The sequence below is a fragment of the Dama dama genome, chromosome 11 (genome assembly GCF_033118175.1).
Source record: "Dama dama isolate Ldn47 chromosome 11, ASM3311817v1, whole genome shotgun sequence".
In the NCBI taxonomy this organism is placed as follows: Eukaryota; Metazoa; Chordata; class Mammalia; order Artiodactyla; family Cervidae; genus Dama; species Dama dama.
Genome location: NC_083691.1, coordinates 77,759,173 through 77,775,038, shown reverse-complemented (window position 1 = coordinate 77,775,038; position 15,866 = coordinate 77,759,173). Strand labels below are relative to the sequence as shown.

The 15,866-nt window shown below is 38.2% G+C and overlaps 1 protein-coding gene and 1 non-coding gene across 4 annotated transcripts in view; both read right to left on the bottom strand.

Annotated features, from left to right (window-relative positions):
- THADA (THADA armadillo repeat containing) overlaps positions 1-15,866 on the bottom strand; it is a 327,677-nt gene that overhangs the window by 278,818 nt on the left and 32,993 nt on the right. For all 3 annotated transcript variants that reach the window (XM_061155511.1, XM_061155510.1, XM_061155509.1), the window contains 2 exons: positions 7,572-7,723; positions 3,809-4,022 (listed from right to left, as the gene is read on the bottom strand). In XM_061155511.1, coding sequence (XP_061011494.1) covers positions 3,809-4,022; positions 7,572-7,723 — 366 coding nt within the window. The remainder of the gene's footprint in view (positions 1-3,808; positions 4,023-7,571; positions 7,724-15,866) is intronic.
- Positions 2,882-2,988, bottom strand: LOC133065651 (U6 spliceosomal RNA). Its single transcript, XR_009694923.1, has one exon. It is a non-coding gene; the product is annotated as a U6 spliceosomal RNA (small nuclear RNA).

Sequence of the window (15,866 nt, the reverse complement as noted above, 5' to 3'; positions counted from 1 at the left end):
TGTTTAGCCCTTCAAGAAACTAGACATCTTTTTCCAAAGGGGCCAGACCATTTTACATTCCCATCAACAGTTTGTAGGAGAGATTCACTTTTTCTAAATCCTCATCAACACTAGTTATCACCTATTTTTTTAATTATAGCCATCTTACTGAGTGTGCAGTACTTCCTCATTGTTATTTTGATTTGCATTTCCCTAACTGCCTCTTGAGAAATCTGTATGCAGGTCAGGAAGCAACAGTTAGAACTGGACATGGAACAACAGACTGGTTCCAAATAGGAAAAGGAGTACATCAAGGCTGTACATTGTCACCCTGCTTATTTAACTTATATGCAGAGTGCATCATGAGAAATGCTGGGCTGGAAGAAGCACAAGCTGGAATCAAGACTGCCGGGAGAAATATTAATAACCTCAGATATGCAGATAACACCACCCTTATGGCAGAAAGTGAAGAGGAACTAAAAAGCCTCTTGATGAAAGTGAAAGAGGAGAGTGAAAAAGTTGGCTTAAAGCTCAACATTCAGAAAACTAAGATCATGGCATCTGGTCCCATCACCTCATGGGAAATAGATGGGGAAACAGTGGAAACAGTGGCAGATTTTAATTTTGGGGGCTCCAAAATCACTGCAGATGGTGACTGCAGCCATGAAATTAAAAGACGCTTACTCCTTGGAAGGAAAGTTATGACCAACCTAGATAGCATATTAAAAAGCAGAGACATTACTTTGCCAACAAAGGTCCGTCTTGTCAAGACTATGGTTTTTCCAGTGGTCATGTATGGATGTGAGAGTTGGACTATGAAGAAAGCTGAGCGCCGAAGAATTGATGCTTTTGAATTGTGGTGTTGGAGAAGACTCTTGAGGGTCCCTTGGACTGCAAGGAGATCCAACCAGTCCATCCTGAAGGAGATCAGTCCTGGGTGTTAATTGGAAGGACTGATGCTGAAGCTGAAACTCCAATACTTTGGCCACCTGATGCAAAGAGTTGACTCACTGGAAAAGACCCTGATGCTGGGAGGGATTGGGGGCAGGAGGAGAAGGGGATGACAGAGGATGAGATGGCTGGATGGCATCACCGACTCAATGGACACAGGTTTGAGTAAACTCCGGGAGTTTGTGATGGACAGGGAGGCCTGGCGTGCTGCGATTCATGGGGTCGCAGAGTCGGACACGATTGAGCGACTTGAACTGAATTGAACTGAACAGCTAAAGATGCTAAGCGTCTTTTCATCTGCTTATTGTTTATATTCATGTTTTTTGGAGGAATATCTATTCAGATTCTTTGTCTGTTTTTTAATTTGGTTATATCCTTTTATTAGTGAGTTGCAAAAGTTCCTTATATATTCTAGATACAAGGTCCCACAGATAAAATTATTTGCAAATATTTTTCCCACTCTACAGGTTGTCTTCTCAACTTCTTGTTGGCATCCTTGAGACACAAAAGTTTCAAATTTGTGTGTCAAAGTTTCAAAGTCCAATTTATCTACTTTACTCAAGATCACAAAGATTTACACCTAGGTTTTATTCTAAGAGTTTTGTTGTTTAACTCTCGCATGTAGCTCTTTGATCCATTTTAAGCTAATTTTTGTATATAGTATGAGGTACTGGGTCAAATTTTGTTCTTCTGAATGTGGACATCCAGTTGTCTAGCACAGTGGATGTCTCCCCTCACCATTCAGGAGAAAGTTTCAGAATTGTGTATAACCAGTAAATTATTCATATTTAGAAAATATATAGAACTCCAAAAAATCATTTGGGGAAAGACAAACAACCCCACATAAAACTGAACAAATGGCATGAAAATGCATTTATAGCAGGGGTAGAAGTGAATGGCTTATAAACATGTAAAAAGATGCCCAATTACATTAGTAATCAGGAAAATGCAAGATGAAACCACATGAGACACCATTTGATATTCTGCAAATTTTTTAAATCTGAGAATAGCAAGTTATAGTGATGCACTACAATCCTCATCATTTATTGGTGGGTGGGAGTGTAAATTGAAAATCTACTTGACAGCACCTAGTAAAGTTAAAGATGCATATACTTTATGACTAGGCTATTCTACTTTTCTGTTTATCATAAACTCTTAGACATATGCATTAGAAGTTATTATGCATCTAATAACATAACAAGAATAACAAGAATGTTCACATTGGCATTACTTATACAGAAAAAAGAATTCCATCAATAGGAGAATGCATTAATACATTGTAGTAAATTTGTATAATACATATGGTACTATTTATACATAATTCATAATCATGTATTAATAAAAGAAAATAATATATTGTTTAATAATATATAAATAGTAAAATCTTGGTAAAAGCAAGACAAAAGGTTAGTATTAAACACAGGGCACTAATTATATGGTGGGAGGAGGGAACTAGGATAAGCAAGAGGTTTCAATGTTATGGGTGCTGCTACAGTTCTTACCTAGCTTGTGACATCACAAGCTTGGGACACGCCTTGTGAAATTTTTATACTATTACTATTTAGAGTCTATATATATATATATTCTATATTCACACTTTTTATGTTGGAAATATTTTGTGAAATTTCAAAATGCCTTGAATTTAAAAGCCTCTACATGAAGCATGAACACCCCAGTTCACCCCAGTTGTAGACCTCATTTTATCATCTTATCAGGGTCTCCTCTGGAACCCAGCCCTGAAACAATTAGAGTTGGGCACATGTCACCTTCCATGGCACTGTCATCTCCGTCCCAAGCTCTATGGCTACATCTCTACCAGAACTATCCATGGCTTCTAATTTTCTCCATTAATTCTTTTTCATGGCTTTTTCCACCATTTTAGAACACTGTTCACCTTTCTTTCTAGATCTGACCTCTGTTTTTTTTTGTTGTTTTTTTGTTTTTTTTTTTTTTAAATATGGAACGCTTCACGAATTTGCGTGTCATCCTTGCGCAGGGGCCATGCTAATCTTCTCTGTATCGTTCCAATTTTAGTATATGTGCTGCCGAAGCGAGCACTGACCTCTGTTTTATTTAATAAAAATTCCCATCTGTCTTTATTTTTAGTACAATGCCAAAACGAAGACTTACTAGGATAAAATTAAGTATACGAACCTCCAACAAATATTTGTTTAAAATCATTAGGTCTAAAGATCTAAAACAACTCAGATCCTAGGTTTTGGAACTGGCTATATGGGAAGAGTAAAAGGGAAGAGTGTGTTAGCCAGTTAAAACACAAACCCCAACAGACAGAGGAACTTTGCTCTACATAAAATTAACAAAGATGATCTGGCTATATGAAGTGAAAGTCACTTAGTCATGTCCGACTCTTTGCAGCTCCATAGACTATACAGTCCATGGAATTCTCCAGGCCAGAATATTGGAGTGGGTAGCCTTTCCCTTCTCTAGGGGATCTTCCCAACCCAGGGATCAAACCCAGGTCTCCCGCATTGCAGGCGGATTCTTTACCAACTGAGCCACAAGGGACGCCTGATCTGGCTATAGCCATAGTAAAATTTCTGAAGAGAAAAAAGTACATTTTTGGTAAACAAAACAAAGTCTTATTTAAATAAAAGCTCTAGTAATGTACATTTTCATATGTACATGTTTAACATGAATCCTCTGTTTAGAAATAATATAGTTGAGTAAACTATGTGCAAAAGAGAAATCCATGATATACTTATATGCTGGTAAACTACTAAGCTGGTAAACTCTTAAGTAAAAGAAAAAACCGCAGAGTAAGTGTTTAACCATTAGATATCCTAACCATATGAACAGTAAGAGAGTAAGATACTGGTTTTGATAAGGAAAAGCAAAAGGTCATTTCCTCAATACAAACCTATTAGTGTGTTACTTTCCACCACGGCAGCAGACTTATCTCCATCTCCACATGCAACCCGCTGAGTTTTTAAGTAAGCAGACAGCGATGACGGCAAAGCATTCTGCCAGATTAAGAAGTTCAGTAGGTAGGAAGCTGTTACACAGTCATACGGTTTTGTGCTGGTGCTAAGCTCCAGAGCTGCTTGGAATAAGCCTTGCAGTTTCACTGAACCCTAGGATAAAGCAGAGACTCAGTCACTGTCATTGAAACATTTCTTTAATTTGAAGGAAAAACATATTTAAAGACAGAGCTTGCCACACAACTGTAACTCAATACGAACGTTAATTCCCTGAAGATAGGCTGACGTTTTTATTAATTAAATGATTATTAATCAGTTCTAGAGATCTTCCCTGGCGGCTCAGACGGTAAAGCGTTTGCCTACAATGCAAGAGACCCGGGTTCAATCCTTGGGTCAGGAAGATCTCCTGGAGAAGGAAATGGCAACCCACTCCAGTATTCTCGCCTGGAAAATCCCATGGACAGAGGAGCCTGGTAGGCTACAGTTCATGGGGTCGCAAAGAGTCGGACACAACTGAGCAAATTCACTTTAATCAGTTCTAGTGATGAAGGTCTTAAAAATTTCAGTTGGGAAAATCAAAAAGAAAAACCTTTTTCTTCAGCAAAAGTATAGTTTTTCCTGTAGAAATTCTGCTATGACCATAAGCAGATCATCCTCATTATTTCTGTAAAGCCCAAAGTTCTTTTACATGGCAAGGTTTATTTTACTGGGCGTCAACCTCCCGCCCTTCTCCCCAGCTGATTCCTATAGAGCTAGTTCAATGGAAAAAAAGACACATACACATGAAGGCTGAGTGCCAAAGAATTGATATTTTCGAACTGTAGTGCTAGAGAAGACTCTTAAGAAGACTCTTGGGCTGCAGGAAGATCAAACCAGTCAATCCTAAAGAAAATCAACCTTGAATATTTATTGGAAGGACTGATGCTGAGCTGAAGATCCAATACTTTGAACACCTGATAGGAAGAGCCAACTCACTGGAAAAAAACCCTGAGGCTGGGAAAGATTGAGGGCGGGGGGGGTGGGGGGGGGGGTGCGGGTGACAGAGGATGAGGTGGTTGGATGGCATCACCGACTCAATGGACATGAGTTTAGGCAAACTCTGGGAGATAGGGAAAGACAGGAAAGCTTGGCAGGCTGCAGTTCATGGGGTCGCAAAGAGTCAGATACAACTTAGCAACTGAACAACAACAATGAAATACAAACTCATCAGGCTGTTCCTGGCAAAGCTCCACGTATATGTGTGAAAAGTAAAGTGATAAGATCAACCTCAGAAATTCTGCATCAGCTCCCAGAGCTGTATCTCATCTAAATATCCACTCACACAGCCTGTCCTCAAGAAGACAGAACAAAGGGCGGTTCACTGTAATCACGCATGGAAGCGCACGGGGCTGAGGACAGAAGACACGGATCCTAGTCCCAGCTCCACGGTTAACAAGTTGTCTGTTTCACCACTCAGGGTTTTGTTGCTCAATAATATTCAATCTACTAAAATTATCTCATAACTTTAATCTAAGGGAAAAAATCATTATAAATGTAATTTTGAATTTGATCATAGATATATCAATATTTAATAATGTCTTCAAATATCAGGTAATAGATTCAAATATAGCTTACTTTTACTTAAATTCTTTGCTGTTTCATGCTTAATTTTTTATGACCTAAAAAACTGAAAGACACTGGTCAAAAGCTCAAATCTAAACAAACATTAGAAAGAAATCAATCAAGCATCTAAATCCATTTTTGTAACTGACAATAAGCCCCTAAACTGCCTAACTAGCCAATTAGTAAGAAACAAAATAAATAGCCTTTGGAATTTAAAACAGCACCTTTGTTCTTTCATTTCAGAACAGTCAAAACACAACAAAAAGACCTTGGATATGTAGCTCCAAAAGAAAGAAGGGCAAGAGACTAGGTGAGTAGTAAAGTCATATATTTGAAAGATATGCCATCAAAATATGAATATACAGGTCCTTAGAGAGATTAGCCCAGCATTCAAACAATGTTTTCAAGTTAACTATATTAAAAAGTTAATTATATACTACCTAGATTCTACTCAAAGACTTTGAAAATATAATGCATAATTAATATTTTAAAGTCTCAAATGCCTATTCCTAGGACCAGTTTACTAATACACAAGCCAGACCAAATATATAACCACCAGAATCCTAGAGCAAGCCATATGTGCTAAGTTTTGTGAATTCTATAGTTTGTGTCTCTTATACCATGCACATACTTATCAAAATAGTTACACAGTTCATGTGAGAACCAGGTATTTCATATAGGTACCATAATACCTATCTTTCCCCACTCCAGTGAAGTTGCTCAGTTGTGTCCGACTCTGCGATCCCATGGACTGTAGTCTACCAGGGTCCTCCACCTATGGAATTTTCCAGGCAAGAATACTGGAGTGGGTTGCCATTTCCTTCTCCAGGGGATCTTCCTGACCCAGGGATCGAACCCAGGTCTTCCACATTTCAGGCAGATGCTTTACCATCTGAGCTAGTCCCCACTCCACTTCAGATACTCTCAAAATAGTCAAGAATGAGGCATAGTTATACGTATGATACAAAGCTACAGTGTGATGAAAGGTAAGAGGCAAGGGTTGGTAGAAGGAGATAGAGAAAGAGAAAGCATCTTCTTTAAAAACTCATAAAGTACAAAAATGAGCAGCCTAAGCACTGAAGAAGTTTCTGCTCATCAAAGCCCCCGAAAGACCACCAGGATAGGCAGACATTAGAGAGCAACTCTAAATTTGAAGCCAAGTCAGAAGAGATGTCTGAGATTTTGCAATGTCCTCCAGAGGCAGTGGAAACACCTTGGACTCTCTGACACATGCTCCTACAGAATCCCACTGCATCTACAAGAGCCTAATAGCTGGAGCCCAGACGATGGCTCAGCTGCTACCCCTGAAGGCTCCCATGGCCTCTATGCAGCTCCCACAGGAGCCACAGTAAAGCTCTAGAGCCAGGCACCCCACAGCTACTGGTGACTTCACTGCCCCAGAATAGGTCTCAAGGGTAGAGTCAAATACCTGGGCTATGGGGTCCCCTGGAGACCCATTCCCAAGCTGTGCCTTCATTCCTGACCCCATCTTTGATTTTCACCCCAAGGAAGGACGTGCAAGGCATGAGGAAAAGCGTGGGGGCTGGGGTAGAACACCCAGGGAGAGAACTGTTGTTAACCTCAAGTACTCTGAGTTTCAGTCTCAGTTTAGCTATTGCTTGTTGGAACATCAGAAACATGTTCTCTACCTCACTTACACCCACTTCCCAGTCCACGAAGCAGAGAGATTATCTCAAAAAAAATCAAGTTACTGTAAGTGATGTGTTTTGATCGAATATTAACAGGTCCAGCGGAACTGGGTAGACCACAGTTTACTGAAATCTATCAATAATCTTGTAAACAATAAAACCTACTGCTTCCTATACCTCTCTTTTTATCAAAACAAGTTTTTAAAAAAGCAAAGCTCACTGATTTGGATTTTCTTTCTCTTACAACATTTCCTCCTGCCCCACTACCCATCCCTACCTTCGCCATCCCACCACCTGCAACTGGAGAGGTAGTAATGATAACTGAAACAGAAGATGCAAGAAGGCAGAAGCAGAGACCCTGGACAATCCACAGATTGCTTTATCTGCTGCTAAGACACAAATTTTTCATGCATATATCACGTTGACACTTACAGAAGAAAAGTCCAAATACCTGAAATTGTACAAATGTTTTTGGTAACTTCATTAGAAGATCAAATGCTAAAATTTTCACTTCTTCAAAAGTGCCAGTTAAACATTCCATTAGTGTTTGGAAACGACCAACATCAATATCGTGACTCAGCTGATACACTGTTTGGACTCTACCTAAAAATTAAAAAAAAAAATTTTTTTTAAGTGAACAGTAGGAAAAGGAAATCAACATTCTGAAGTTATTTTAGCCAAATTTACAGAAAATTAGTATAAGAATTCACACCTTATACTTCACCCACAACAGCATAAAAAATATTTCCAGTAATTTTCAAAAATTATAAAATAATAAGTATTATAATTCTACAGAGAAGACATATTTATTAAATAACCATTTTTAAAAATTGAAGAATAGTTCATTTACAATGTTCTGCTAGTTTCAGATGTGCACCAAAGTGATTGTTACATACATACTTGTTTTAGATTCTCTTCCATTCAGTTCAGTTCAGTTCAGTTCAGTCGCTCAGTCGTGTCTGACTCTTTGCAACCCCATGAATCGCAGCACGTCAGGCACCCTGTCCATCACAAACTCCCGGAGTTTACTCAAACTCATGCCCATCGAGTTGGTGATGCCATCCAGCCATCTCATCCTCTGTCGTCCCCTTCTCCTCCTGCCCCCAATCCCTCCCAGCATCAGGGTCTTTTCCAATGAGTCAACTCTTCACATGAGGTGGCCAAAGTATTGGAGTTTCAGCTTCAGCATCAGTCCTTCCAATTAACACCCAGGACTGATCTCCTTCAGGATGGACTGGTTGGATCTCCTTGCAGTCCAAGGGACCCTTCAAGAGTCTTCTCCAACACCACAATTCAAAAGCATCAATTTTTCAGCGCTCAGCTTTCTTCACAGTCCAACTCTCACATCCATACATGACCACTGGAAAAACCATAGTCTTGACCAGATGGACCTTTGTTGGCAAAGTAATGTCTCTGCTTTTTAATATGCTATCTAGGTTGGTCATAACTTTCCTTCCAAGGAGTAAGCGTCTTTTAATTTCATGGCTGCAATCACCATCCACAGTGATTTTGGAGCCCCCAAAAATAAAGTCTGACACTGTTTCCACTGTCTCCCCGTCTATTTCCCATGAAGTGATGGGACCAGATACCATGATCTTAGTTTTCTGAATGTTAAGCTTTAAGTCAACTTTTTCACTCTCCTCTTTCACTCCTGGCTCACAGGGTAAAGAATCCGCCTGCAATGCAGGAGACCTGGGTTCAATCCCTGGGTTGGGAAGATCTCCTGGAAGAGGGCATGGCAACCCACTCCAGTATTCTTGCCTGGGAAATCCCATGAACAGAGGAGCCTGGCAGACTACAGTCTGCATACTTCACTCTGAATGACACTCTCTAGGTTCATCCAGGTCTCTTTTCCATTACAGGTTATTAAAAGATATGTGCTACATAGAAGGTCCTTGTTGGTTATCTATTTGATATATAGTAGTGTGTATATGTTAATCCCAAACTAGTAATTTACCTCGCCCTTCCCCACCCCACTAGCCCCTTTGGTAACCATAAGTTTGTTTTCTATGCTGAGAGTCTTTTTCTGTTTTGTAGATAGATTCATTTGTGTCATTTTTTAAGAATTCCATTTGCAAGTCATATCATACAGTTGTCTTTCTCTGCCTGACTTCACTTAATATGATAACGTCTAGGTCCATCCATGCTGCCACAAATGACATTCTTTCTAATGGCCAAGTAGTATTCCACTGTGTGTGTGTGAGAGAGAGAGAGTGTGTGTGTGTATACACATCACATCATTTTTATTCATTCATTTGTTGACGGGCATTTAGGCTGTTTCCATATCTTACTACTGTAAACAGTGCTGCCGTGAACATGCATGTATCTCTTTGAATTAAAGTTTTCTTCTTTTCAGATATATGCCCAGGAGTGGGATTGCAGGATCATATGGTAACTCTGTTTTTAGTTTTTTAAGGAACTTCTTACCGTTCTCTGGGCTTCTCTGGTGGCTCAGCAGTAAAGAATCTGCGTGCAATGCAGGAGTTAAAGTGAAGTGAAAGTCACTCAGTCATGTCCGACTCTTTACAACCCTATGGACTAAACATGTCTAGAATTCTCTAGGCCAGGGTACTGGAATGGGTAGCCTTTCCCTTCTCCAGGGGATCTTCCCAACCCAGGGATCGAACCCAGGTCTCCCGTACTGCGGGCATATTCTTTACCATCTGAGCCACAAAGGAAGCCCAAGAATACTGGAGTGGGTAGCCTATCCCTTCTCCAGGGGATCTTTCCAACCCAGGAATCAAACTGGGTTCTCCTGCATTGCAGGCGGATTCTTTACCAAATGAGCTATGAGGGAAGCCCAGCAATGCAAGAGACCAGGGTTTAATCCCTGGGTCAGGAAAATCCTCTGGAGGAGGGCATGGCAACCCACTCCAGTATTCTTGCCTGGAGAATGCCAGGGATAGAGGAGCCTGGCGGGCTACAGTCCATGGGGTCACAAAGAGTTGGACAGGGCTGAGCGACTAAGCAGCAGCAACAGCATGCTGTTCTCCATGGTGGCTGCACTGATTTACATTCCCACCAGCAATACAGGGGGTTCCTTTCCTTCCGTACTCTCTCCAGCAGTCATTATCTGTAGACTTTTTCAATGATGGACCTTCTGACTGGAGGGAGGTGATACTTCATTGTAGTTTTTGGTTTTTTTGGCTGCACCACATGCCATGAGCCTGTGGAATCTTAGTTCCCCAACCCGGGATCAAACCCAGGCCTGCTGCAATGGAAGCACAGAGTCCTAACCACTGGACAGCCAGGGAATGCCCACTCATTGTAGTTCTGATTCGTGTTTGTCTAGTAATTAGTGATACTGAGCAACTTTTCATGTCAGATGGCCATCTGTATGTCTCCTTTGAAGAAATGTCTATGTAAGTCTTCTGTCCATTTTTTTATTGAGTTTTTTTTTTTATATTAAGAGTATGAGCAAAAGATAAAAAATAAAGTATGAGCTGTTTGTATATCTTGAAAATTAATCCTTTGTCTGTAGCATTATTTGCAGATCTTTTCTCCCAGTCCAAAGGCTATCTTTTCATTTTGTTTATGATTTCCCTTGCTTTGCAAAAGTTTTCAAGTTTAATTAGGTCCCACTTGTTTATTTGTTTTTATTTCCATTACTCAAGAGATGGAGCCATAAAATATTGCTGTAATTTACTTCACAGTGTTCTGCCTCTGTTTTCCTCTAAAAGTTTTATAATATCCAGTTTTACATTTAGGTCTTTAATCCATTTTGAGTTGATTTTTGTATATGGCATTAAAGAATGTTCTAGTTTTATATGTTTACATGTAGCTGTCCCAATTTTCCCAGCACCACTTATTAAAGAGAATGTCTTTTCTCCAACATATATTCTTGCTTCCTCTGTTGTAAATTAACTGCTGGTAAGTGCATGGGTTTACTTCTTTTCATTCTGCTCCACTGATCTATATGTCTGTTTTTGTGACAGTACCATATTGTTTTAGTGATTAGCTTTGTAGTAGTCTGATGTCAGGGAGTGTTATTCTTCTTCCCCAAGATTGCTTTGGCTATTTGGGGTCTTACATGTTTTCATTCAAATTTAAAAATCTTTGTTCCAGTACTGTGAAAAATGCCACCGGTAATTTGACAGGGATTGCATTAAACCTGTAGGGTAGTATGGTCATTCCAACAATATTGATTCTTCGAATCCAAGAACACGGTATATCTTTCCATCAGTTGTAACATCTTCAGTTTCTTTCATCGTGTCTTATAGTTTTCAGGGTACAGGTCTTTGGCTTACGTAGGTAGGTTTATTCCCAGGTATTTCACTCCTTTTGATGCAATGATATACAGGATTGTTTCTGTAGTTTCTCTTTCTGATATTTCATTCTTAGTGTCTAGAAATGCAACAGATTTCTCTACATTAATTTTGTACCCAGGAGGTTTACCAAATTCATTGATGAGTTCTAATAGTTTTCAGGTAGCATCTTTAGGATTTTCTATGTATAACATCATGTCATCTGCAAATAGTGACAGTCTTAGTTCTTTTCCTTTTGGATTCCTTTTACTTCTTTTTCTTTTTCTGATTGCCATGGCTAGGACTTCCAAAACTATGTTAAATAAAAGTGGTGAGAGTGGGCATCCTTCTCTTGTTTCTGATCTCAGAGGAAATGCTTTATGCATTTCACCACTGAGTATGATGTTAGCTGTGCATTTGTCGATGTGGCCTGTATTATGTTGAGACATGCTCCCTCTCTGCCTACTTTCTGAAGCGTTTTTATTGAAAGTCTTATCATAAAAACAAAAGGGGGAGAAAAGACCTACAAAAACAAATCCAAAACAATTAACAAAATGACAAAATAAACATACATACTGATAATTACCTTCATCTAAATGCTTCAACCAAAAGACATAAACTGGCTGGACGGACACAAAAACAGAACCCATATATATGCTGCCTACAAGAGACTCGTACAGATCCAGAGACACATAAAGACTGAAAATGAGGGGATAGAAAAGGTATTCCAATCAAATGGAAATCAAAAGAAAGCCTGAGCAGCAATACTAACATCAGACAAACAGACTTTAAAATATAGACTGTTATAAAAGACAAAGAAGGACACTATATAATGATCAAAGGGTCAATTCAAGAAGGAGATTTAACAATTATAAATATATATGCACCCAATATTGGAGCACCTTGATATATAAGGCAAATGTTAACACAGAAGGAGAAACTGACAGTAACACAACAACAGCGGAAGACTTTAACATCCCACTTACACCAACAGCACACCATCCAGACAGAAAATCAGTAAGGAAACACAGGCCAGGCCTTAAATGATACATTAGACCAGGTGTTCTTAACTTATATTTAAAGAGCATTCTATCTAAAAGAAGCAGAATACACATTTTTTTCAAGTGCACATGGAACATTCTCCAGGATAAATCATATGCTGGACCATAAAGCAAGCCTCAGTAAATTTAAGAAAACTGAAATTGTATCAAGCATCTTTTCTGACCACAACATTATGAGGCTAGAAATCAACTATTAGAAAAAAACTGCAAAATTCAAATACATGGAGGCTAAACAATATGATACTAAACAACCAAGGGCTCACTCAGGAAATCAAAGAGGAAATCAAAAAAGTACCTAGGGACAAACGAAAGGAAATAGATATTTTTTTAAACTTGTTTAAACCTATTTTATTCTCTTTCAAAAAGTTATATATTATATAAAAGATAACTAAGTTATTTTTCAACAACCTAGTACAAATAATTTAAGAATCTATCTTTAAAAAAAAACCCTTCATAAACCTTCTTATCCTAGAATCCAAAGTCCTAACATGCTTCAGGTGAACAGACACAGAATAATCAATATAATGACATATCTTAATAGCATTCCTGGGCACCAACAATAAAGAAGGAATCTTTTTGCCATTCAGGTAAAAAGTTCAATTCATCTACAAAATGAGAAAAAAATCAGGCTAGCGTCATTCTTTGCCACAGGCACGTGTAGTGACAGAAGATAGAGTAGCAACGCTAACCAAAACCTCAGGGAAACGAGGAGTGGTGAAAATCTACACATCAAAATCCTATTCCAGTATCAAGTACACAGCAATCTAAACATTTTTGAAGGTACAAGAAATTAAGAACTAATTTTCCCAAAAACTCTTCTCAAAGAAAAGATGAATTCTAGCCAACCAAGAAATAAGAAGAAAAACTACCACTAAAGAATGATGATGGTCACCAAATCCATTTAATTTTTAAGATTAAGATTAAACCTGTGGGGGGATTTCATAGTAGGATGTGAAGAGCATTCAACAAATTGAAGTGAAGTGAAATGAGAAGTCGCTCAGTTGTGTCAAACTCTGCGAATTCTCCTGGCCAGAATACTGGAGTGGGTAGCCTTTCCTTTCTCCAGAGGATCTTCCCAACCCAGGGATTGAACCCAAGTCTCCTGCATTGCAGGCAAATTCTTTACCAGCTGAACCACAAGGGAAGCCCAGGGGTTAATTTAACAAATTAATCCCTCAAAATAATTGAAAATGTTTCTATGCTTAATTAGAAGAATGATGTATTGCTCAATAGAAATCAGCATGTGAGTTTACTTAATCTTAACTCACAAGTTAGTCCAAGCCTGTGAAATTCATAGATCAAGCAAGTGACGTTTTTGTCACTTCAATCACACCTCTGCTCAAATCTGCCTCTTCTTTGCCAATTTAGACATCTCATTTCTTTTTTCTTGCCTAATTCCTCTGGCTAAAACGTCTGCTATAATGGTGAATAGCAGCAGTGAAAAGGGGTATCTGTGTCTTCTTCCTGAACATAGGGGAGGAGCTTTTGGCCTTTCACCATTGAATACAGTGTTAGTTATGGGGTTTTCATAATGTCCTTTATCATGGTGAGGAAGTTGTCTTCTATTCCTAGTTTGCTGAGTGTTTATCTAAAGGGTGTGCAATTCTGTCAATGCTTTTTCTGCACTGAGATTATCATGAGTTTTTTATTTTTCTTTGTTCTAATGTGGTATATTACATTTACTGTCTTATATTGAAACACCTTTGCATTTCGGGTGTATATATTCAGGTGCATAGTATATGATATTTTTAATATGCTCTTAGATTTGGTTTTCCAGCATTTTCTTTAGACTTTTTGCATGTTTATTCATAAAAGATGCTGTCATTTTCTTGTGGTATCACTGGTACCAGAGGATACTGGCTTCATAGAATGAGTTAGGAAACTATTTCCCTCATCTCCAATTTTTTTAAAGTTTGAGAAGGAATGGCATTAACTCTTCTTTAAATGTTTAGTAGAATACACCAATGAAGCCAGTCTTCTTTACTTTTAAGAGGCTTTTGACTCCATCTCTATTTTTCACAGGTCTGTGCAAATTGTCTACTTCTTGAGTTACCAATTTGTATGTTTCTAGAAACTTGTCTATTTCATATAGGTTATCTAATTTGTTAGAAATACAATATAACTGTTTGCAATATTGTCTTACAATCTTTATTTCTCTAAGGTCATAGAAATGTCTCTACTTTCATTTCTGATTTTAGTGATTTACATCTTTTTTAACTCTTAGTAAAATTAAAACTTTGTCAATTTTGTTGATCTTTATTAAAAAGACCAACTTTTGGTTTCATTGATTCTCTGTATTGTTTTTCTATTCTCTATTTCATTTATCTCTGTTCTAATCTTTATTATCTCCTTCCTTCTGTAGATGTGAGTTAAGTATGCTCTTCTTTTTCTAATACCTTGAGGTATAAAGTTAATTGATTTGAGATCTTTTTTTCTTTCTTAATGTAGGCATTTACAGTTTATAAATCTCCCAATTACCACTGCTTTTGCTTCATCCTATTAGTTTTGCTAAGTTGTGTTTTTTCTTCCTCTCAGAGTATTTCTAATTTCCCTCATGATCTCTTCTTTGATTCACTGAGTGTTTAACAGCTCTGCTCAAATTGGAAGCCTTCTCTGACACCACTGTATGAAATAGCTGTTACTCCCAACCTCCCAGATACTATTTCCCTGCCCTTCTCTTCTTGAAACATTTTTTTCCTACTACTTATCTCCATCTGAAATTCTATGTATTATTCATTGAATTACTGTCTGTCTACATTCACTGAAGTCAAACGTCAAAAATGGGAAGAACTCTGTTTTGTACACTGCATATCCTTGGCACTAAATAAATATTTGTTGAACAAACCCTTTTAATCTAATTGTGGAATCCAGTTTTTCACCACAATACAGTGACATTTTATTTCAAATGAGAAGGGTGCATGTGACTTATTCTTCTTGAACTAGGACATACTTGAGGAAAGGCAAAAACCATTTTAACTAATATCAAATCATAATCTTTTTACAAAATGATACAAAAACCTACATTAATATTTTTGAGATAAAGATGAAGAATGAATTTACATTTCCCATCCTGTATTTTTTAGTCATGTTTATTTTCTTTCTTTTTCGAAAATATTTATTTGGCTCTGTTGGATCTTTGTTGCAGTATACAAGCTTAGTTGCCCTTGGGCATGTGGGATCTTAGTTTTCCAACTGGGGATCAAACCCTTGTCCTTTACATTGGAAGGTGAACTCTTAACCCCTGGACCAGCAGGAAAGCCCCCAGGCATGTTTCTTTAGCCTCCTTTGAGTTAGTGGGTACAGTATTGTTTGCTCTATTGGCATCACCTCTCAGCTGTTTAACACCATTACTGTGCCATCAGTCACTGTCTTAACTATATGTGACTCATTCATTATGAAGATGACACAGGCTTTTCAATTTTAAAGTATATTTGAATATGT